The sequence below is a fragment of the Channa argus genome, chromosome 12 (genome assembly GCF_033026475.1).
Source record: "Channa argus isolate prfri chromosome 12, Channa argus male v1.0, whole genome shotgun sequence".
In the NCBI taxonomy this organism is placed as follows: domain Eukaryota; kingdom Metazoa; phylum Chordata; class Actinopteri; order Anabantiformes; family Channidae; genus Channa; species Channa argus.
Genome location: NC_090208.1, coordinates 8984274 through 9006474, shown reverse-complemented (window position 1 = coordinate 9006474; position 22201 = coordinate 8984274). Strand labels below are relative to the sequence as shown.

The 22201-nt window shown below is 38.8% G+C and overlaps 2 protein-coding genes across 7 annotated transcripts in view; one reads left to right on the top strand and one right to left on the bottom strand.

Moving 5' to 3' along the window:
* Positions 1–133: 133 nt before the first annotated feature.
* txk (TXK tyrosine kinase) lies at positions 134–11437 on the bottom strand. 4 transcript variants are annotated; one of them, XM_067523651.1, is made up of 19 exons: positions 11292–11437; positions 10882–10924; positions 10338–10452; positions 9952–10107; positions 6611–6659; positions 5804–5885; positions 5585–5716; positions 5432–5496; positions 4564–4623; positions 4395–4449; positions 4188–4267; positions 3904–4028; positions 3730–3804; positions 2248–2419; positions 1891–2107; positions 1429–1493; positions 971–1089; positions 495–652; positions 134–313 (listed from the first exon to the last, which is right to left on the bottom strand). In XM_067523651.1, exons 4-19 carry the CDS (start codon positions 9962–9964, stop codon positions 242–244), a joined length of 1539 nt encoding a protein of 512 aa, XP_067379752.1. In that variant the 5' UTR covers positions 9965–10107; positions 10338–10452; positions 10882–10924; positions 11292–11437; the 3' UTR covers positions 134–241. The 4 variants fall into 4 exon arrangements, with proteins under 4 accessions (XP_067379752.1, XP_067379751.1, XP_067379754.1 ...); XM_067523650.1 differs by having other exon boundaries at positions 9952–10452; XM_067523653.1 differs by having other exon boundaries at positions 3904–4025; positions 9952–10452; positions 11292–11436.
* A 1677-nt stretch (positions 11438–13114) lies between these two features.
* LOC137137412 (tyrosine-protein kinase Tec-like) overlaps positions 13115–22201 on the top strand; it is an 18157-nt gene continuing 9070 nt past the window's right edge. Inside the window, exons 1-7 of one of the 3 annotated variants that reach the window (XM_067523645.1) lie at positions 13115–13393; positions 16730–16928; positions 18038–18142; positions 18781–18862; positions 20439–20567; positions 21650–21690; positions 21777–21994. In XM_067523645.1, the coding sequence (XP_067379746.1) occupies positions 13341–13393; positions 16730–16928; positions 18038–18142; positions 18781–18862; positions 20439–20567; positions 21650–21690; positions 21777–21994 (827 nt within the window). In that variant the 5' untranslated portion in view covers positions 13115–13340. Of the gene's footprint in view, positions 13394–16724; positions 16929–18037; positions 18143–18780; positions 18863–20438; positions 20568–21649; positions 21691–21776; positions 21995–22201 lie in introns of all 3 variants that reach the window. The other 2 variants (XM_067523644.1, XM_067523646.1) reach the window with 2 other exon arrangements.

Here is a 22201-nt window from a genome sequence, read left to right as displayed (position 1 = left end):
AATGAACAGATTTTTTTCAAACCATATTATGTGTTGTTGTTTTTTTTTATTATTATGTGCTTATGTGTGAAAATTAAACACAAGATGGATGAGAATTCAAAACATTGCTCCAAAGAGGAAAAGCATCTCTGAGTTAAGTTATAAAGTAAATATTTTAATGAAAAAATAATTATTTACAGTAACAAAATATAGTTTGTGTACATTTTAAAATAGTTTGAAAATCAGCAATAAAATATGTGTCTTAATCCGGGTTTTCTGCCATTTTTCTGATTTCCTCCAGCAGCTCTGAAAAAGACGGCCGACCCTGAGGCTTCTGCACCACAATCACCAAGAGGAAAGAGAAGAAGTTATGCAGTGGTTAACAAAAGGTGTAATTATCATAACCTGTGCAATGTACAGTACATATCACAAGTCTAAATGTTATAGTAGGCAAAGTAGTAAAACATTGAGTTTATGCTAAACTTCTGATGTTGAATGACTGAATTAGTAGGTACCTCATGCCAGCAGCGGTACATGATGGAGTAAAGTGGTTGTGAGGCTTGGTGTGGTCGGTACAGCCGAATCCCTCTGGTGATATCATTAACCACTTCCAGGTTGGTCCGGTTCTCAAACGGAGTCCGACCCTCTGAGTAAATCTCCCACATTACCACGCCTGCACCAAACACCAATAAATATCAGAATAAACAACAATCACTACTACTGTTGCTTTTACTTTTAGAAAATGGGAACAGAGAAGTTTAAAAACACCAAAGAGGTGACTCGTAAATGCCACAAATGTTTTTTTGCACCACAGCTCATTTAAAAAAAGTTCAGCATGATAATAGCAGAAACACTGGATGAACGAGAAAGGTTCAATAGTCATTTCCAGAATAATGCATACTACAATTACTGCTGTAATAGTGCTACATTTACTCTTACTACTATCAGTACTACATTTAGTGGATGGTGAAGTTGATCTGTAGTTCCTCACCAAAGGACCAGACGTCAGACTTGCTGCTGTATTTACTGTAGTGGAGAACTTCCGGAGGGGACCACTTTACTGGGAACTTAGCACCGCTGGAACTGGTATACTGGTTGTCTAGAACATACCTGGAAACATAAACATTCATTGTCACTCTTGAATAGTTGTCAAACATTTTTGCAAGAATTGTCATAGTTTGTGACATTCCAACATCCAACATTGGCCCATTTAATATAAAGTTTATTTTATCACAAAGGCTAGACACACCTGGCTCAGCTCTGTTCAACTATGTTTGATTTCAAAGCAGTTGACTTAAAAATAAAATAAAAAGCAGAAGCATAATAAAGTGTCAAATTATTGTTTTTAGTTTAAAATGAATGTTTTACCATTTGGTTTTTGTACGGGTTTAGGGTCAAGTGTAACATGTCAGTTGGAAAGCTGATAATCAAGTGGCCTCCATACTGTACCTGGTCATTCCAAAGTCGCTGACTTTCACCACATTGTGATCATTCACCAGACAGTTCCTCGCTGCCTGGATGAGAGACAATTAAAAAGGCCTGACAAAAATGCTAGGGAAACGTTTTGCCAGTAGGTGGTGAGAGAGGAGCAGCAGAGAAAAGCTAAATTTGCAGTTTGCATGCTCTTATTCCAACAGTGAAACAGCTACTGTATAAACAATGTAAAACGTTGTTGAGACTTAAAACACTTTTGAAAATGTACTGTTTTGACAGTGTGAGGTCATATACAACAAAATGAGTTTGTTTCTTGTGGCTAGTTTAATATGTTCATCAGTATACAGCATATTTGGTGCTTCACCATAACAAATACAGCAGAGACGGTAGTAACATGTTTATATGTCTTGCGTTTGTTTTACGGGTCCCTCAGTTCACTAGTCATTTGCACAACAAACCACATACTCTGTTACCCACCAGGTCTCTGTGGATGAAACTATGTGCCTCTAGGTACTCCATCCCCTCACACACATCCTGGCACATGGAGAGAAGCCAAGGCTCCTTCAGACTCTTGCCCTTCTGACGCAGGAAGTTGAGCAGGCAGCCGTTCTCCATGAACTCAGCCACAATCAGCAGCGGGCGCTGCTGCAAGCAAACACCATACAGCTGCACTAGTTTTGGGTGGCATAGTCGCCTGGGAGACACAAGAAACACAGAGTTTCACTTCCATGTTTTGACAAGAAGGAAGCTGCTAACACCTTTTTACTGCTCCTCTTTTCTTTCAGTCTACTGTACAACTTATTTTGCGCGCCCCGCCCTTCTCTCCTTCCTTACATCATGACCTTGGCCTCTTCGATGAAGTCCTCCTCATGCATGGCCCCCTCCCTGATGGCCTTGATGGCCACTTTTTGCTGAGACCTATACTTGCCAAGCTTCACCAGACCGAACTGACCACTGCCCAGCTCCTTCATGAAAGTTAGCTCGCTGGGGTTGATCTCCCACTTTTCTGGAGGGAGGAAATGAAACGAAGAGAAGGGGGGGTTGCAAAAATAAAGTTAATCAATCCCAAATACAAAAACTAGATTGGTCACTTTCACAAAGAAAGATTTATTGGATTACTGCCACATTAGGCTGCATTAGTTTCAGCTAGCTGTTTCTAAAAAAATTAATTTTCAATATTTATAGATATATAAATATTAATAAATATAATGTGTAAAAATAAATACATCTATGTAGACAGAGACAATAGTTTTCATTTCAATCACTTTTGTGGAAGTATTTTATCATAATGATGCAGTTGACACTACATGGGGAATCACCAATTGGCTCTGAATGTTTTTATAAAAAGTTACAGTTACTTTTTGTTCCTCTGTATAAGATTAGGCCCTGTTTTGTTCTGGCGGCTGGTCACATGTAACAATGCATATCTGTTTACATGATGACAGATTGGAGCTATCACTTACAAATGTTTACATCTTTACAGCAGAATGAAACAGAGTAACGTAACGAGCAAAATTATTTCAAGGGAAGAGAGAGTCGTTGCATTCTTGAAATTATTTATGTAAATCATTCTATCAGAAACCACATTTCGCCAAATCATAATTTGTAACCTTGAAAAGAAAGTTTTTGGATTGAATCATATCTAAAGGCAGAAAATCCATCCATCTGGAGTATCTGGACGAAACCCTCGCAAGCATGAAGAGAACATACCAACTCCACACAGAATGGTCACAGTCGGCAATGGATTCAAACTGGAGACCTTCTAGCTGTGAGGTAGCAGTTCTAACCACTCATCATCTATGCTGCCCAGGCATAAAATTGAATAAGTTTAACTTTGATTAATGCATTTCTCGGGAACTAAACTAAATAGTCCACTGCATTTGCAACATAAAGGAAGATATCGTTCTCGACCACATGTCGAAATGTCCCTGGGCGAGACACTGAACCCCCAACAGCCCATCCCCACCCACATCCTCAGCATTGAGGAGGGTCCCCTCCGGGAGGGTCTACTCAGGAAGGGCATCCGGTGGTAAAAACTGTGCCAAATCGACATGCGAACTAATGATCTGCTGTGGCGACCCCGAACTTACAGGATAAGCCGAAAGGACAAAAACAAACAAACAAAAAAAAAAAAATTGGAAAAGAGATAAAACGGAAGCCTCGTGCCACAAAGTAGGAATGTTAATTACACCAGACAACATCTAAATATTTAGCTTTTAAAAGCAGTATATAAGCATCTAATAAGTGGTTTCTAACAGATGAAAAATAAAGTTTTAAACCGATTAATCATTGTCAAGATCTATAATGCATCCTCACCTGAACTGAATCCTGATGTGGCAGGTACGCACCTTCCCATTGGCCCTACTGCATACCGTAACCTGGTTACCAGACCTAAACCCACACAGCAATCCATATTAAATGAAGCATCAATGTATGAAGCAACGTCGTCTCGATTGCAGCATGCACAAAAGGTGAGAGTGACATAAGTACCTGCTGCGTTGTGGTTATGGTAGTGTATGACGTCAGGTATGGAGCCGAACGTATGTCTTTCTGCCAAGAAGTACTGTCCAGTGTCAGTTACTTTGATCTGGTAATGTCTAATGTCCCCATTACTGCTGCATTCAAACACAAAAACAAACAGACAAGTGAAAAGCACATGAGTTCACAATAGAAATTTACTTTATGTATTTTTTTTTTTTTTTTGTTCCATGTGCAGTAGTTTTTAGAAAGTCTGTTGTTTTCAGTTTCCGACTACATGGTGTGATAGGAATTACCTTAATGTTTTGGTATAGACAGAGACTGTGTAGACTCCCTTTTGACTGGACTCCCGCACCACAAACCCACCCTCTTTGTCCTGGATAAGTAACAGAAAACACCTTCATTTAAATAGGAGAAATACATTAACACTGTTTCTTTTAGATAGTTATCACTTTGCAAAGTCCGATACATAAAAAGACATAAGTAGACAGACAGGGAGATACCTCCTGTCTCAGCAGCTGCTCAGCTTCTGTCCGGGTGATGTTCTTGCAATACCACCTCCAGGAAGAAAATCAAACCATTAACGGCTTAGTGGTTGCCCTTTAAATAATAAAATGATGTTCCTCTCAGAGACAGTGTGAAAGATTCAACAAACATAAAAATAAGACTTACGGGTTTGCTTCAATTCTGTTTTTCTCTGTCACGTAGTTACTTGGGATGAAGCCTTTATTCCTGATAGAACCAAAGGAGCAAGAACACATTCACATCTCAGGTCTAACAGTGGAACAATAGAGCATGTCCTTCATCAGAACTGCTTCACAGTGATGGGAACTAATAATTCATCCTAATAATTCTCATGTCTTCGTTCTTTGGGCAAACACCAAGGCAACATTTGTGTTTTGAGCTAAATACACTAAGTAGAAGCAAATAAGCATTGGAATTAGCTGAGATACCCTGCAGACTGAAACAATTGTTTTCACGTCCTTTTTAAGTTTTAACACAATTCGTTTTTTAATTTATGAAAGATCCAAGGCGTTTACAGATGGAGGGCACAGATGGACACTCAATCTTTGGATACTTGTTGGAAATTAGAACTTGTGTTGTAGTATGACTTTGATAGTTTGAGGTTAGCTATCTTTTGTTGACCTCTTTTAGGGCCCAATTTTGTTAGTAATTCAAATTTCTTTGTATATGTTGCATTTGGGTAAATAAAAGCCCACTTTTCTTTAACAGTTGCTGTGCACCTGTGTCTACCTGCTCGGTCCCTGACAATGATGAAAGTTGTAAATATACAACCATGAATGGATACTGTAGTCGTTTTTTGGCCAGTGGCAGCTGGGCAAAATGTGAACTAACTTGTTTATAAAGCGAGGCTGAAGTTGTAGCCCATTTGTTTGCTCCCGGCACCAGAATTATGGGAACTGTACTGTAGCTGCTGACAATGATTTTATTTTCATCTCTCCGGGGTGTGTCTTAAATGGATCTGCAGACAAAAACAAACTCCCTGGTTTTTGTATTAAACCATTTTAAAAAGACGTACCCGTGTTTGTCCTGTGCTCTCCACCACAGCTGGTCTTGTTTGTGTAGGATGATATATTCCTCTCCCTGTGGACAAAAACATAACACTGCATTGCACAGCACAGCACATATCTATTGCCTTGTATTTGTGTGTTTGATGTGTTTGTGCAAATACCTGTTTAAGTGTGAGGTCAGTGTCCTCCTTGGCGCTGAAGTCGTACATGGCGACGACAGTCAGGGACCCCTCACCTTCAGCATCCCCATCCTCGGGAGGGGGGAGGGGGAGCTTCTTCCTTGACCTGTCAACCTGAGAGAATGTGAGAGAGACCTTTCAAACAAGACGAAAACACATTAAAACAGTCCACTTTAATTATTATTTTAATTTTCCTCTTACCCTACAGGCATGTCCTGGGTATCGTCTGCTCTGGAAACACAGGGAGGAGCGTCCCTCCAGCTCCATGTGCGTGCTGATCTCCCTGTAATCAACCGAGAATTCTTTTCACAATCAGTGGTGGAAATTAACCAATTACATTTGTTCAAGTGAAAACATGAGGTAACTGTTCGAAACTTGAACATTTCATCTTTGTTACGTTACGCTCAGAGATAAATATTTAACTTTTTACTGCATTACATTTATCTGACAGCGGTTTTTTAATGATTAAACAACTTGGTAACTTGTGACCCACCTACAGATAAACCATTGTCCATTTGGACGTCTTTGTCTCTGCTTCGTTTGCAGTCCCAGCAACATAAGACGTTTTCGATCTAAATTCCTCACATTTTAAAATAATGCTTTATCAACTAAAGAAAAGCTGATAAAATGTGAGAAATTACAAACTTGTGTTACAGATCTTTGTCTTTTGTCCTTTCTCTCCTTGTAATTATCCAACAACTCCTCAGATTTATCACGTGGAACTTTGGAAGGTTATATGTGAGGAGCTGGCACTTTGAAATATCTGGCATTTCCAATTATTTTAACGGGAACAAAAATACATTTTCATTATAAATTAATCTACTTAGAATCTCCGTTCTACTCATATACTAATAAATAGAAACGTATAATAGAAATGTTGTGGAGTAAGTATAAAGTTGTATGAAAACTACTCAAAACTACTCAATACTCAAGTAAAAGTACCTCAATGTTTTACCTGATTACAGTAACCATACAGGCCAGACTATTTAAAACAATTGCAGACTGTACCTGGTCTGTACGGAGCAGCAGCAGCAGAAGATAGAGAGGATGGAGTGATCTGGAAGAGGAAATAACATGTTCAAAAAGTCATTTCTACTGCATGGTTTGACTGACGACTTTTGATGCTCAGAATAATGAGAACCTGCATCTGTGTGTTATTGTAGAAAATCCATTGAAGGCTAATTTATCTTTAGCGTGGACGAGAAATGCTGTTGGCCTCTGGACACATACAACTTACAGTGTTTAACATTTAGAGTAAACAAAGCCAGAACACCGTTTTCAAGCATATTATTTGTCATCATTTGTAATATGTCTTAAAAGGACGTGTTAAACTGACACATATTGTGCATTAATGCTTTAAACATCAATATTACTGTGTACAGCCACATTAAAGTGTGAAAAGCATTATACATATTTATATACTATATATGGACACTTTTCCATTACCTGTAAATACAAATACACACTTTTTTTTTTAATGTCTACATATCTGTTTCTGTGGTTTTGAGGGGGAGGTCTTTGTCAGGAAATGTAGTTTCCTTTTCTACAGAACTAACCCACTCTTTGCTCGCTGTAAGTCCGAGCTTGTGTTTCTGCGGGCGAGTGAAGAAACTGGTGTGTGTGGGTCATTATCTCAGCTGCAGACTCAGACACAGACTCTCACACAAGCTCATCTTCCTGTTGTGGTCCTCTGTGTTTAAAGCATTTTTGAGTTAGACTGAAACTGGTGTTCATCCATAGACACCTTTAAGTGGGACTTAAAGGTGACCGTCAAAACAAATGCAGGCCTTCAAATTCCTGCAGCAGAGCCAATGCCATGAGGAGCAAGAACTCTTCTAGTGGTTTGTGGTGAACTAACATCTTATATGCTCTGAAGCTTTTGTCACTAGGTAAAAAAATCTCCTTCCTCTGCAGCCAGATTAAAAACTTTTGCATAAATTAAACACAGCATATGCTGTATTCCCACAGAATTTACCACAAATCAATAATACTGTTGATACGGCTGAATGAGATGATTGAGACTTAAGTTATTATTAATGTTTTTCTTCCTTTTTTATTGTTAAAGCTTAAGTTAAGTTAACCTAACATTAAGTACACCGGTGCAATTGAATGCAATCCAATACAGTGGCTCTGCCATGAATTCTACTTTTACAAGGTCATCATTTCTCAGGATTCATATTGAGCGTTTTATAAGAAGAGGTGCTTCTAATGTTTTGGCCACCATATTTGACATGAATGAGGAGGCCAAAACTTTTTCATGTATGTGTCTCTTGAAATAAATCAATGACCTTTTTATTCTTTAACAATGAAGTACAGTGTTGTATAATTGACTTTTTTTTTTTATTGAAAAGAAGAGTACTGGTCACGTTACAACTCTTTGGAAATCAAGCCTGCAAGTACACCACAGTGTACCGTTACTGCATTTTCTAATGTTTCTACAGTTTTCTGAAGCAGAGTAAAATCAGTTGCATTAATCTAGTGAAGTGACGATGCTGCAGTTCTTCTTGTTTTACAATATTCTCACTGTGCTACAGTATAAAGTTTTTGGGATTCAGTCCCCCCCTGTACTAACTTGTAGGAACCCTAATGTATTTATGAAAGTGAAAACCTGGTTACAGTAAGTAACTGGCTGCACTTTTCCTGGGAATGGACTGTGGCTTGCCAAAAAGATCTGACCATTTCTTTCACCACTGTTAACTTCTCTAAAAGAGCTGACTCTGTGATTTACATCAAATATTTCCAATCTGAGAGCACGTTAGCCTGTGTACACAGTCTGTGGGCGCTCTGAGGCTTGTCCTTTTGCTGAGCACGGTTCACATGTTAAACCTGAGCTGCAGCCAGCTGCCAAAAGCCCATCTCCAAACCACACTCTTGTTAGTGTGAAAAAAAAAGTCTCTACCAAATGCATGCAGCCGTGTTAACGCACACTGACTTTCTCCACTTTACCTGTTGATAGAGTCTCCTGCAGATGAAAGATACAATTATTGTTTATGGGGTTCACGTAGTTTGGGGGGTGTAGACAGTATGTATGCTGCATTGCCTTACAATTTAAGCCTGTATTCGTTCACACTTTCCCTAATTGCAGAAACGGAATGAATGCAGAATATGCTACTAGCAGTTTCTGTTTTCAAAGGAATTTACAGATGTATGTTTATTCACAACGGATGCCAGTGATAATGACCCCAAAACATTTAAGTCAGACTTGAAACAAAAATATCTGAATTCCATTTGTGCAAATTATGGCCTTGCATCTTTTCCTGGATGAACTAAAATGAACGTTTGTCTTTATTTGATCTTAATAAAACTTTATTGATTCAATGGGGAAGTTGCTGCGGACACCTGCTACTTTGCGGGCAGTACTAGTTGGGGGTTCAGGATCTAGACTCTTTGACATGATTGGGAGGAACTGGGACCCACAGACTGCTTTTAAAACTGAGATGCACCTCAAATGAGCAGTGCCATCACATACCTGTAAAACTAATGACACCTGGTAAACTCTACACTCATTTTCCTTAGTATTAGCATGTTAGCATTGCCTTTGTTTGCACGCCAGTGTTAGCATGTAGCACAGACCACGACTGCGTGCTGCTCCAGTCCTTACAGCGCTACCAGAAAAACAACAGCCTCTTAACCTGGTTTGAAGACTCATTTTTTACTTCACATACATCTGAGTCTAACGTTTGCCCGCGACCTTTCTGCCCATGTGAGAAACGGTAGTGAAACTTCATTTTAGCTGCAAAATGTGTCAAAGTATTCTGCTGATCAGAGGTGCTACTTTGCAGACAGGTGCCACCCTGGGCTCCATGTTCACCCGTCTGCAAGTCACTAACATCAAAAATACGACAGCTAAAGAACAGTTAAACGAGAAACAAGTACAGCAGAGAGCTTTTGGTTGTTGACTGTTGGCCTTAGAGACAAATTCATTAAAAGAAACATTTTACTTGAAACCTGCTGAGTTCAGGTTCTGGAAATATTCTAAACATTTAATGAAAGTTTAATGAAGATGTTTATAAGTTTGAAGCTACGTCAGGAAATTTTTAAAGTGAATAACAAAGTCCCGCAATGACCACGTCTTGCCTCTGAAACACAAATACGGAGAAGACGTGGACATTTCAGTAGACCAGTCTGTCTGTTAGCTTAGTTAGTTGCATTTTCACCTTTGACTCCTTTCGTACAGAGGATTGTTTTTTTTTTTTAATTTTCATGATTCGACTCTTCATTTTCATTCAAACTTGTGTGCTGCCCAATGTAGCGTAAGTTTGTCTCATCTCATGACTTCTATCTGTGCCCCCACTCCAGGTGATAGTTCATGACAAAGTGAAGTCTGTAGAGACATAAAAGGCACTTACTTGAGTGAATCATGATCGGTTTGTCCTCACGTCTTTTCTTCTCCTTCTTCCACCTCCTCTTCTATCTCCTCTGCTTCTCAAGTGTTTGAGGGTTGTCTTGATTTCCTTGCAGTTGATTTCATCAGCATGGCCGGAACAGTGCCACAGGTGGGACACCTTGATCAAGTCGAGTAACAGAGATGAGGAGAGAGAGAGAGAAAGAAAGAAGCAGGTGGGTGGAGGAAGTTGAGAAGGTGAAGAAGAGAAGAACAAGAAGAGAGAGAGAAGAGACAATTGTGGAGAAAATGTTGTTGCTTGTTTGATGCTATTAGTGTTCGCTTTGAGCGTACAGATAAAGTTTAAAATATATAATGTGAAAACAAATTATTTCTATGTGCGGTATTTACAGATTGGGTGAGAGATGAAGACAAAGAAGTTGAGAGGAAGTGAACGAATGACGTGAATGAAACCACAAAGCATCCGTCTCTGTGAATAACTCCAGGAAGACGCACATTGAGCAGACTGTAAAAGAAAAATGAGAGAAAACAACATCACTGGTCATGGTAATCAATCAATCAACCAACCAATGTGATGTTACCTGTGTATTTTCTTAAAATAAAATCATCTTAGAGGAGTTGGTTAAGGATGCTACAGGAGCCGGCTGAATACGTTAGCTTAGCACAAAGACTGAAAACAAAGGGAAACTCTTAGCATTGCTATGTCTCCAAAAGATCAAACCACCAGCAACACTTGCAGATTGTTGAGCAGGTCATATAACAGTAAAGTTCATTGCTGTATCCCAAAGGATTACATCTGATGAGTTGAACAGTAAAAAAGTAATTCAAACTTTCCCTCAGTCATTTATTAATATATGAAATGTTAGCTGATGCACTGACTTTGCTAATGACTTTTACAGCAGGCTCTTTTTAAAAAATGTAAAACAAAACTCACCTATGAACAGTCAGACTTTGTAACACGTGTCCTCAGACCTTTCCTGAATCATCAAAAATGTTTTAGTGAATTTGGCCATTGATACCCAGTACATGTGATTATTTTCCTTTTTTATTTTTAATAAATTTCACATTGTCATTATGGGGTATCATTTGTAGAACTTTGAAAAAAATAATGAATTTGATCCATTGTTGAATACGGCTGTAACATAACAAAATGTGGAAAAAGGAAAGTGTTGAGAATACTTTCTGGACGCACTGTACAGAGTACAAGTACTATATGCAGATAGACTTTCCCACAAACAATATTTGTCTTATACAGATTTTAACATATATTCAGAAACAATAAAGCAAAAATTCAAGTTTAGTTCAAGTCAGACTCAGTTTAGTAACAGCAATCAAATCACTCACATTAGCATGTCCTTGAATGCACCAGAGAGACAACAGCTTCTCACCAGTCTTTTGTGTAAACTGCATGTTGATGCTACTAAACTTTTCTTCTGTGACTGCTGCCGCTTCTTATAATAACCATGTCGCCGTCAATATTGACTGCTGATGAACTGTGCACCCACAGAGACTTTCAAGTCTCTGCAGGGTGACTTGACCAAAACAAAGAAGTGAAAACAGCTGCCGACTGTAATGAAACACGATAGGTGTTAGAAAGTCTAATTCGCAGTCGGGCTGAAACAGGGCACAGGTTTTGGAAAATAATAACAGTAATAGTGTGCACGCTGTAAATGAGTAAGATACAAACTCAGTCAGGGCTTTAAAGTTTTCAGTTTCAGTGTCTATGTACACCCAGTCCTCTAGCTTGTTATGACTCCTGTACAAATTATCTATTGCACATTTAACATGAATGTTTTACCAAAAGGCCCTCACTTTATAAAAGTCTCCCAGTATCCAGCAAATCAAAAACTTTTCTCTAGATTTAGCTGCCACTGCTGCCTCTTGTTGCCCAAGCAGAAGTATCTCACAGCTTTTGTGGTTTTACATCTAGGCAAAGGGGGCCTCAGAATGAAGTCAGTGAAAATGGTTTGACACCCAAAAACCTCTACAAGCACAATTGCTCAATTTCGAATATCACTTTACAGCCTCGGGGTGTAGCCTACTTTATGATGAACATTTCCTACACAGCTGCTGTTGTGGAAAGTAGCCAAGATGTTCAAGGTTTATGAACCCTGTTTCACTTTTCTTTTGAATCTGGGCCTTTCAACAATGTTATGTGATGTCACTGCAGCCCATATTGTGTCCAAAGAAATTCATATTAAATACTTGCATGTCCTGAATTTGTATGAATCTTTAATTACTAAGATAGCCGAGATATCAGTAGAAAAAGGGGGTAGTGAGAATTAGTTAGGGTTGACTGGGACATGGGCACGAGCCCCCACTGCTTTCTCTTCTGTATGTGCCTGTTTGAGCCCTAAAACAAAATTGTGCCTGTAGGTTATTATGATCAAAGTCAACACGTTTGAAAATCTCTAGCTGCCGTAGAAGCTGTAAAACCAGCAATGCAAAATGTTAATGATGGAGTTCATGGAAGTCGGCGTAAGGAACATAACACTTTGTCAAAGCCTCAACCATTGCCCATCATTACCAGTTATTTTAGTACTGTAACCATGACAACAATGATCATATGACATTAAAGAACTGTGTCCCTTTGGCAGCAGAAGCAACATACTTTCCACCTCATGTATAAACACCTGGTTGCAAATGTGGTAGCATGACAGTTTATAGAGACACAAAAACAGCGTGTTTGGGAAAAACTAATCTTTTATTTAGAAGGACTTAACGTAGCAAACACTAAATGTTTGCCCTTACTTTCAAGATTAAAACATTCAAAAGTGTTATCAAAAGGTTTAACTGTTGTTAGTTTCAGAGAGATACCGTAATACCGTATCAAGAATTTCCAAATGTCATATAGATTCTATCATGTTTCTCCAAAAACATACACATCACAAAAAGTTATAACTCTGTGAAAATGCTCTATACATCAATCTCTAAATATTCCAGTGCCCCCACTTTAAAAGAAAAATGTCACCAAGCGTCCTCTGCAATGTTTACAACTTCTGAAAATGTCCTCAACTTCCAAAAAGGGTCCTAATTTTCAAATAAATACATAAATAAAAGTACCCCCTTTTCAAAAAGTCATCAAGTTCCAAAAATATTCGTCAAGTTGTTAAATAAATAAATAATTCCAAAATGAGTTTTTATTGGTCCTTTCAAAGACAGAAACCACAGACCACATGAACTGTGTTCCTGCTACAGCAGCAGATATTAAGGACTGTTCCACTTTCTTTCTTAGTTGACTAGTCAAATGATCTCACACACCACGGGCGTCTGTCTCTCACACACAAGGACCGAGACTCGGTAGGTTGTGTGCTGTGTACAAGGAAGCTTTAGCGTGTGTGTGTGTATCCCTCTCTTTATTTCCTGAGTCCCGCACCTCTGGTTCAGAAACACATGGGAGACAAAGTCACACCTAGAACCGAGAGGCTGGAAAATGAACGGCGCAGGTAAGTGAGACGCTTCGTTTTATTTCTCCTTACATTTTTTTCTTCACGTTGCGCAAACGCCGCTGTTGTTAACAAACGGCGGAGCGAGTTCAAGCCGAGGCGCAGCTTCCTTGTAGGAACTGGCTTTTAAATGCAGAACGATGCACCCGAATGTGGAAAAAGCAGAGTTTGACGAGCTGATGGAAGAGGATTGTGCGTTATAGTGACACAGCAGGAGGATAAAACGCTACAACGCACATTAGAGTATCTTAAAGAAACAGATGGCTTCTGTAATAATACATTAATTGAGTCCCGGGGTCAGTTGATCGTATCAAATTAAGATTTTTATTACAGTCAATCAACGTGAAGTTACATTAAAGCAGATGGGAACAGGTGTCTGCGCACATGCGCCACGCTTCCTTCTGCTGCGTTCATGGGCTGTGGGAGACACGGTCGACACGTCAAAAATCTCCCTGTTGTCCCCCTGTTGAGTTAGAGTGACAGAAGGATGCATGTTTGCTTTTATCTGAAGATCGAATACAATTGGGCCAGTCTCCCCCCCCCAAAAAAAAACCATGAGTCCTGCTTTATCTGTGACAAACATGCACAGGAATTTTAACTGTATAGATTAAATGTAATCATTGTAATCTTTGAACTAAGAAGTATAGGTTTCACTTACGTAAAGGCAGTGATACAGAACCACAGAGTAGAAATACAATCTGGTGATAACAGAGTGGTGCATAAAAGTACAAAACTCATCAGCAAAATATTGAAGCATCAAAAGTAATGATAACTCTTATTGCATTAGGGTCAATTTAAAAGGTATTATATTGTTTTAATTGCTGATGCCTTCATCACTTTAACATTGCAGCTGCTAAATGTGAAAGATTCAATATTTAATATATAACATTATTCATTATAAATCGTATGCAGTGAAGCATAAAGGAAAAAAAATAATTTTTTTTTTAATTCTCCAATACGCCTACATTGTACTTACGTCACTTACTCACCTTCCGTCATTTTATTTGAAACAGCAACTAAAAGTGCGACTTGTTTAATGATTATAGCTTACGGCACCTCACTTTACTGATTAATACGCTTAAATCTATAAAAAAAAAGCTCCTTTCTGCTCTTTCTCACACTTGCATCTCGTGAAATGTGAACACTTTTCTGATAGGACTTTGCTTTGATGTTTTCTCCTTGACTTAGATTCTTGCTGCCTTGTAACTCACTTGTAAGTCGCTTTGGATACAAGGATCTGCTAAATGACCCAATGTAAATGTAAATAATTAATTATATTTGTAGAATTTAACTGAAGCTCCAAAGTAGCCAATTTTATCAAATGAACGTGGGGACGTACAGTCCTAAAATGGAAAGGCCTATAGTGTAAGTAACTCAAATTTGTACTAAGCTATATTACTTGATTGTGTTCTGACCGACCTGTTTAAAAATTTTGGCCTGATAACAAACGTCACCACTTTTGAGAACCAACTGAAATAAGGGAATAAGTCAAACTTTATCCTTCTTGATTATATAATCAAGAAAGCAAAATGTTATGAGATTAAAGGTGTTTAGTTTTGTTAGACAAGAGCACCAGACAAGGAAGAACACCGACTGTTTTTTTGTTTGAGGCCTCCGACTTCCTACACACTTTAAAACAGAGAGTTATTTATTATATATATTATACATATATATTACATTTATTTCTGTTTCTAATTACAAACTGCATTTTTAAGTGATGTGAAGAGCCAAAACAGCACATGCTGTTTTAACGATTTCAGAGGAATGATGTGATATTAAAAAATTGAGGAAGGAAGTCGAAATGAAAGCAAAATAAGTTCTCAGATTGGTTGGTAGAATGCACATCTTCCTAATAGAGGAGCATGTGGAGACATGAAAACCCAGTGAGGTCTCACACAGGACAAATTACAATAGGATCCAGCGTTCTAACGTATACAGGGGCCGTGTGGGAACAGTTATTACATTTGTAATACATTGAATGTTAAAAGTCCTGCTGATTTTGGCTGAAACAACGCTCTACAGCCATGCTGTATTTGAGTTAAATGCTAACTGTTAAGGTCACAAGTTATCACACTGAGGTGTATGTGTCATATATTTACTATGTTCACTCAGTAAATTATTAATCCTTTAGTCCACTAACCACACGGAACGTCTGCAACTATTTCGAATATTGTTGTTCTAATAATAATAACAATGCTTTTGCAACTGGAGGTGAAAGTCACTAATTTACTTCAGTACTGCACTTAAGTAACATTTTAAGATATTTCCACTTTACTTGATTATTTCTAATTTCTGCTACATTTGGACTTCACTATACGTCAGAGGAAAATATACTTCAATACATTTATTGGACAAATGTGAAGTTTCTACTAACTTTTCAAAATATCTTAGAAGTTTTACATAAAGGTAGCATATTTCAGGAGTTCTCAGTCCTGGTCATTAAGCATCCCTGCTCTGAATTCCAAATACCCTACCTACTGCTAACAACCTGCTACTTACAACATAAATAGTGCTTCCTCATTTGTGTGTTAGCATTCAACCCAACGTCCAGTTAGTTTGCAGTTATTTCCCCATAAACCCAAGTATTATCAAGTTCAATTTCGATATATTGTGTTGATGAATTAAATAAAAGAATCACTGAAGCTGTAATAATTGAAGACATGAATTTCTGGAACCACATTTGGTTTCGTATCGGATGCATTGGATTGTGTTCCAATGCAATGGCAGCTTCGTTGGAGGGAAATTTAAGTTTTTATTTTAAAATGTTGCAAAAGTGGGAGGGAGTTGATGATGGAAATGTGTTCTCTCTTATGTCCGTGAGGGGGTGGAAGGTCGACGTAAAGGCAAGTTGCACGGTGGAAGTCGGGGGCAGGGAGGGTGTGATATCTATAGGGACAGTTTGGGGTCCTGAGCTGAATCTGTTGCGGAACCTGTTCGTCTTGTTGATTCTGTTCAAGTCTCCGTCTATCAGCTTCTCCTTCTCTGATCAATTCTATGCCATAGCAGTGACCAATGCCTTGGTTTCGCCAAAGCCGGTTGCTCAGGTCCTTTCTTTAAGTGTCTTTACAGTCTTGAGCAGTTGAAGGTAAAGGCGAAGGTCTTCTCCTTCGGGTAACTTAGCATCCCAGGTGTGTTAGTTGGGAACCATCTCACACTTTTCCACATTGAAGTGCTCCTTCCTAAAGTGTGGTCTGTGACTCAGGTGGTGTTAGGTCTGAAGGCTTCCTAAACCCCCACCCTCCTTACAGTTTTTATAGTCACCATCTGCTAGGAGTCTAGATGGGTGTGAGGAGAGTTTAAATTTTAAAAAAAAACACAAACCTCTGCTCAGCTCAGCTCCTGCCCGCTGTGTTCTGAAGACGTCCACCAATGGCCTGAGGGAATTCTTGACGCCAGAATGAGCGGCGAGAGGTTACTGGAGGAGACACTGATCAAACGATCGCAGCAGAAGAAGAGGACGTCGCCGCTCAACTACAAAGAAAGGCTGTTTGTCCTCACCAAGGCCAGGCTGACGTACTACGATGGAAAAGCAGAAGTAGGTTTTATTTGTTGTTCATTCACATTTTAGTTTGGATGACTTTTTTTCTGATGATACGACAGTCATTGGCTGTGTTGATAGAAATAAACAATTTTCAAATTGGTCGGATGACCCATGGGGAACAGACTGTAATGATCTTCTTTTGCTCTTCTCTTGTTTAAAAGTTGTAGGACTAAAATGTGCATCTGACATTGCAGTTAAATTAGAAAGAACTTGAGAATGACACAATGTCTGCCCATCGTCGCTCTCTTCTTTTACTAAAGGGATGTTTTTTAGATTCAAATTTAACTCCTCAGTGCAGGTGAAGCCTTTTTACACATGTCACAAAAGTTACGCTCTAAATATATATTATTTTATGAATGTAAACGAGCATCTTATTGGATCAGCTTTAATCAGACTAAATTCAATCAGATTAAAGAAACTTTGTCCAGTGTCATGTTATATTCCTTCTTCTTCTTAAAGAGCATTTCGGGGCTATGTGCGTGTTTTTTTTACTGGTGAGAATAAATTGAACATACTGAGACTATCCTCATGTCTGTCAAATAATAACAGCCAGAGATTGTTATCTTAGCATAGCATAAAGACTGACTTTTACAGATTTGACAACAAAGAAATAACAGAGTTAGTTATTGAGCTTTCATTACCTTTGGGCAGAGCCAGACCACCTGTTTTCTCTGTTTTCAGCTTTCATGCTAAGCTAGGCTAGCTGCATTTGTATTAACTCTAGGAGAGAGATAAAATTTATTTTATTAATACTGTATATAAATTAAGGTGAAACTTATTCTGGATTAATAAGGTAAAAACGTTCAGAAAAGGTAAAACAGTGTATGTTTTAGTTAGCAACACAGTTTAACAATGAAATATTCATTATCAGTTTATGATAAGAGCGATGAGGATGTTTGCAGACACCAGTGACTGCATTCAGAGCTGTTATCACAATCAAAAACCAAAACCTTAAATAAACATATTATCATTTCTGATCTGATAAACTGCAGACAAAGCTTAGGACGGAATTCCAATGTTTTACCATCAACGTCTACATTATATAAAAAAACCCAAAAAAACCCAAATAAAAGCTGATATTCTCACATTGTTTTCATCAACAGAAGAAGTGCAGGAGAGGTTCAATCGAGCTGAGCCGCATCAGATGTGTGGAGATCGTTAAGAACGGAGGAGGGATCATCCCCTGTCAGAATAAATACCCCTTTCAGGTATAACAAACACAAAGTCATCCTGAATGTACAGCTACTCTCATCGTCGCATAAAAACAATAATCCCATTTTGGCAAACAGCCTCTCTTACCTCCTGGCAAAGACAGAGAGTCTGAATTGAATTGTCAGCATTCGTGACACATATCCATGGAAGAGAAATGAGGGATTATTACTGACGTTTCAGCCACTCTCACTTTCAGTTTTACCTCCACTTATTCTGGTTTGGATCAACTTGTTCTTAATGTGTCTGACTGCTTCATTGTAAATGAAGTCTTATCAAATAATCCACTTGGCTCTATGGGCCTCTTTACCCCCATATCTCATGTCTTTATCAGTGTGTGGAGTCTGCGTGTAAGCTCTGGAAAGACGAAGGAGGTTTCTGCCGTTCTCGTTCTACTGAGAACGAATCAAACACAGTGAAACTTATGTTGAAATAGAGAACAAAACACAAAAATCATGTCGCTATCGCTGTAACTCGTTAGAGCCATGTGAGGTAAAATACACAAAATGATGGATGAGCACTAAAAGGGTAATGAAGTTATTACAGGGAGATGAACAGTGTGCAGGATTTCTGCCTTTTGTTCTGGAGTTTCTAGATCTGATACAATGAAATCATCTTTAAATTTCTTTGTGTGCAGGTTGTGTACGATACAAACACTCTCTACGTTTTCGCTCCGAGCCATGACAGCAGAAGTCTCTGGGTCCAGAGCCTCAAAGAAGGTTGGTGTCTATTTTATTCTCTTCTATTATACTCTATATATCCATAGTCTATCTATAGTATAGTTAGACTGTAGATATAGATCACAATAGATTACATTCTCACAATTTATAGTCGGAGCTGCTGCAAATACGTTTTCACACCTTATACCACACATCTGAATTTGGTTTTAACTCATTGGTCAAGTTCCTCAGCAGCCCCCACTTTTTCCACTCCTTTCTGGCACTTTCTGCATTTGAAACTTGAGCACCTGAGAATTGGTGTTTATACAAGTTCAGACGTTACAGAATAACTAATGGTTTAGTCAACATTAACTATTTCAAGCATTTAATTCCCAAACACTGGCACCTACCAGACATTGTAATAATAGTGATGATCACCTGCCAGTGTTAAAGCAAAATATATGTTTCAAATAAAAACTGCTGACTATAGAGCAGGCTGAGGGAGAGTTGACAGGTTTATGTCATAATTTGGTGGATGCAAACATGCTCAGCTGGGGCTATGATGCAAAACTCATGAAGGCTAATTAGTGCTGCAACTGTAATGTTGAAATACATAAACTCCTCCCCTAAACACTGCAAACATGAGAAGTTTCCCATCTAACCAACTCACACAGCTACAGCTTTTCGCATCAGTCATAAAACCCACAGGCCCTGGTTAGAAATGAAAAACCTGCTGCCAGCTATCAGTGTTGAAAATCAAAACGCTGTCACTTCAAAGCACTGCCACCGTTATGGTACGTTTATATGTGTAGTGCAGTGGTAAAACAACTCCCAGAAGCTCTGCCCAACTGTATCTATTCGAAATATTTCTTTCTGACATACAAATACAAATAAAATGATTTTAACAAGATGAGACAGTAGAATGGCTTTCAAAACCAACAGTGGCAAAACCCAGATATAGTTTATGTGACTCATACAATTCAATTGTTTCTGGTTTCATTGTGTAGCAAACTGCTACAAAGAAATTCAAATCAATTGTACTTTATTTATATAGCACCAATACACAACAAAGTCATCTGCAGGCACTTTACATAATAAAGTCAAGAATATGAAGATATATAAGTAGATAGATTCGTAGTAGATAATTTAGATTTCTTATTAGCTGACTTTTGCACAACAACAGCTGGGATAGGCTCCAGTGCCTCCCGAGATCGTTAACAGTATGAAGTGGTTAAAGGTAACAGATGGATGGGTGTTTTTCCTTTTCTTGTTTTGCTGATCATTTCTAGAAACCGCCCAAAACAACTTGCCTGTTAATTTACGTTACTATAATAGAGGCACCTGCTTGAAGACAAAGATCAGAGAGAGCTGACAAGATGGCTGACTTTTAACTTGACATTTTTCAGGATGTTAGTGTTTTTAGACAGTTTCTTTCTAACCGTGACCATTTACACCACATTACTGTCAACCCTAACAACTGTTTCACGGTCCCTCTTCTGACAAAATAACCACCTCTGGCTAACATTTACTGTACTAGGTTGGCAGTCCACCATCTTTGTCTGCATCAGATAGTCCCATCCTCAATGGAATTCACCTCAGTATATGTGTGTTTGGCTAAGTGTGTGTTTGTGTGCAGAAATCAAAGACAACCCACTGGTCTGGATGAAGTTTCACCCCCAGTTCTGGCAGGAGGGGGCGTGGCTCTGCTGTCGCCAGGTGGAAAAACAGGCCCCAGGCTGTGAGGAGTATAACCTGTTTGGAGACAGTAAGACAACCACATTCTTTTTAATCTCTACTTAATGCACAACACATTTCCCAGCCTCCACCCCTGTCACTCATAATACATATCTAAACATCATATCTTCATAGTGCAGAAATATCCTCACTAAAAAAGTTTGAAAATAAAATCCTAACTCTCGTATTATTGTTGAGATTAAAGCAAATCTACAGCAATGATATTGGCACAAACACTGCATAATATTTTAAAAATATTATGTTAACACCAAATTTTGATGCTTAATCTGAACTGATCCCAACTCTGCAGCCCTGCAGGGAAGTTTAGCCCCTTTCAGCTCATAGCTTCACTTCTTTAGTTTCACACACACTGCCTGAACAAGTCTATACAAATATTATAATTTCTCTTGGTACTGCAAAATATTTTACAATATTTGTGCAGTTAAACTAACCATTTATGTTTTACTAGCTCTAGCCAAACATAGTTGTGTGTGTAAGGACAATAAACAGATAGAGATAAACAGAAAAACCCATCTAAAATATTCTCATTTAAAGTATAATATTCATATTAAGTAACTGGCACGTGATTAACGGAACACAAAGAAAATGTAAAAAAGGTGTAAATACACTTTAGTCGTGGCATAAAGTGAAAGTAATGCACAAATTTTAGGTACAGTACACAAACCCAAGGGCAGTACTGTACCTGAGGGCCTTAAATGTTCTGCCACAGCCTGCAGCAGTAACATAAAAGTCCTGCAATATAACAACAATATAACAAAAAGATCCGTGTCATTTTCTCAGGAACATATTTACAAAGTGTCTTGCTACATTGTTTGTCCTTGCATTGTGTAACGCTTGATTCACCGTGTGTTGAGAAAAACAGGAAATCCCAATTACAGGGTTATATTTACGCTGTTAGCTGACTCATTCAAACTTACAACTGCTGCAGTTGTAAGATAAGCTTCAGTTCTTCATTAGAAACATTGCAGCTGGCAGCAGAGGTCAAAGATCAGGTTTCGCAGTGATGGAGGAGTAGAAGGTGGTAACGCAGATAAAAACCACACAGTGCTCAAGCTTCGTGCTTCAGTGACTGGTTCTGTTCCTCTTTTCTAGTTTCCAGAAAACCTTTACCACCGATTCCTGGAGAGGAAAGGGTAACCGCAAACTACATACACACACCCACATTCAGCTGAAGGCTGATCCTACAAGTATTTTATGATAATTCTTCCTTATCCCGCAGCGGAGGCCTGCTCCCCCCCTCCCCCTTGCGCCTGAGCAAGATGACATTGACGGTGATTTTGACGATGATGACGAGGAGGAGGAGGAGGAGGAAGTGGTGGTGGCGCTGTATGACTTCCCAGGCACCGAGCCGCATGACCTGAGCCTGGTCAAAGGAGACGAGTACGTAATCCTGGAGAAGTGTGACGTGAACTGGTACAAAGCACGCAACCAAAACGGGTGAGTGTGTGTGTCCACCGTGGGCTGGATCAGAATAAATTAAATACACTTATTGGTTGTATTTCTATGAAATGTGCAACAGATGCTTTCATCAAGCCTGATTAGTTAAAACAGTTTGATCTAGATCATGTTTAAAGGTTGAGGTGTGCCTCCCCAGAGAGCAGTGAACAGAAGTAAGGTCAAGATAAACAGTGATGTGAAAAGGAC

What these genes read in the sequence shown, in the direction of transcription:
- txk (XM_067523650.1), bottom strand. An exon ending in GTCTATACCAAAACATTAAG is followed by an intron (nt 4,029 to 4,187) that starts GTAATTCCTATC and finishes GTTTGAATGCAG; the next exon opens with CAGTAATGGGGACATTAGAC. An exon ending in GAAGAGGCCAAGGTCATGAT is followed by an intron (nt 2,108 to 2,247) that starts GTAAGGAAGGAG and finishes TGTGTCTCCCAG; the next exon opens with GCGACTATGCCACCCAAAAC.